Genomic DNA, 1,968 nt, shown 5'->3' on the forward strand with positions numbered 1-1,968 from the left:
ATAAATCACTTTCGTAGAAATATATTGGGTCTGCCCTTGATTTAAAGGGCAATTAGATACAGAAAATGTGGGAATGGTGGCAGGCTCCAAAATGTGGTAAACACTCAACTTCACCGGTTTCTAATTACATGAGATGTTTAGTAGAAGCATTGTGATTTACTGACTTTTATCCAAAATAATTTTAAATGTTGAAGCATTGCAATTAATTGTATTTAAGAGGCTGCCAAAAAATTTGACACGAAATGCCCTGGATTCCATAGCTGCATGAATTAAGTGAACTTTTTGCTCATCTTTTGAATTATATGCTGTGGATTGCATCGTTAATATATATTTTTTATTGCAGTAGACAGGTATTTTGAATTGTAACTATAGATATTATGAAAACTTGTGCATGATCTTCGAATTCATGGAGAAAAATCTATAAAAGAGTTCCCTTGTTAATTCAGAAAACAAATTCAACAAGTTCTATGAGAGCAAGAACAAAAGAAAGTACAAAGTAGAAGAAAACAAAAATTCATTACTCAAATGTTAAAAAAGCACTAATATTTATTTGGGGAGGTCTTGCATGATGAGCTCCAATAATATTAGTCTCATTTGTTTCCTCCAACTGCATTCTTAACAGCATCACAAGCCCCTTGTGCCTTAGCCTTCACCTGCTGACCAGCCTGCAAGTTGCAACAGAATTCCATATGTAAGCAAATTAACAAAGATTTGGGGACTAGAACTGTCTCAAAGTGAAAAGTCCTTGGGATCAAACTAAACTAGTTTGATATGAAAACATTTTTTTGTGATACTTGAGAAGAGAAGCATTTTGTTATATGTTCATTTGTAATTGTAAACTTGTAGTAAAAAGTGAAAAACTTGGTTGAACCTCTTGGCATGATTCCTTGGCAGATTGGGCAGCATTGCTCGCCTTGTCTGCCATGTTGCTTGCCTTTTCCTAAACCAAAACAAAAATAACACATTATAATAAAATGCATGCAATGTAGAGTTTCAGTTGATATGCTACTATAAGAGGGATAAGATGTCACCTGAGTTTGGCCCTTGACCTGGCCAGTTTGGTAACTCGCGTTCTGGGTGTCCATCTTCACTTTCTGCTTGGAACTTGAACACGTAGAAAGAGTAATTCAGGCTCTAAAATTCAACTTGGGTGGATGATGCAACAAACAAATGTGAGGCTAAATTTATAGTACTTTCAAACCGATCGACTACTTGACACGCTTTAGTTTTCTCATAATATGTTCGTAACATGTGTCATTATATGATTGAAGTTTGGCATTTTAAATTGGCCTTAGGACCAGGTGCTTCTTTTTATGACACTTGGTTCAATTCCAAGTTGGTTACGATTTTAGAGGGATATGGACTTTGTCTTTCACAGTTTATTTTGGATCAGAGGAAAACACATATCATTGTGTATGTGTATGGCATTGAATCAATCTAATATTTTTTTAAATAAAAAACAATAGAGGCATGAAAATTTAATTCAGTCTTCCTTCTATAATGCCACGTCCTATTCGTCCTCCCCCATTTCTTTTGGAAAATGTCCAGTGCACATTGCTATTATTATTATTATTTGAATAAAACTATATTGTATATTAATTTATTAGACTATTTTTTTTATGGGAATATTTATTAGACTATTGAATCAAAGTATTCCAGGTACATTATTAACCAGTAAAGCCATTACATTACACCATTGAAGTTTTCGGCTTCAGTTGCTAGCCTCTGGGCTGGTCGGTTTGTTCGAGTATAGCCATGAGTCAATGCTATGTGTCTTATTGAAGATCCCAAAAGTCTAAATTCAGGATGGATGAATTATTATTATTGTTATTATTTTTAATTTTAGTATGGATGAATATGTGCAAAGGATTCCTTTAACTTGTTTGTTGCCATTTGGGCGAGTTGGCCTGGGGAGGGCAAGGGTTTGATTTATAGAGGTAGCATATTTAGTATGCAAGTATTTTTAAC

At 34.3% G+C, this 1,968-nt stretch overlaps 1 protein-coding gene across 1 annotated transcript; it reads right to left on the bottom strand.

The window, feature by feature from the left end:
• Nucleotides 1–375: 375 nt before the first annotated feature.
• LOC115975862 (late embryogenesis abundant protein 2-like) lies at nt 376–1,125 on the bottom strand. Its single transcript, XM_031096895.1, has 3 exons — nt 1,032–1,125; nt 872–940; nt 376–665 (listed from the first exon to the last, which is right to left on the bottom strand). Exons 1-3 carry the CDS (start codon nt 1,083–1,085, stop codon nt 591–593), a joined length of 198 nt encoding a protein of 65 aa, XP_030952755.1. The 5' UTR covers nt 1,086–1,125; the 3' UTR covers nt 376–590.
• Nucleotides 1,126–1,968: the final 843 nt, after the last annotated feature.

Source organism: Quercus lobata, chromosome 2, assembly GCF_001633185.2.
Source record: "Quercus lobata isolate SW786 chromosome 2, ValleyOak3.0 Primary Assembly, whole genome shotgun sequence".
NCBI classification, from domain to species: domain Eukaryota; kingdom Viridiplantae; phylum Streptophyta; class Magnoliopsida; order Fagales; family Fagaceae; genus Quercus; species Quercus lobata.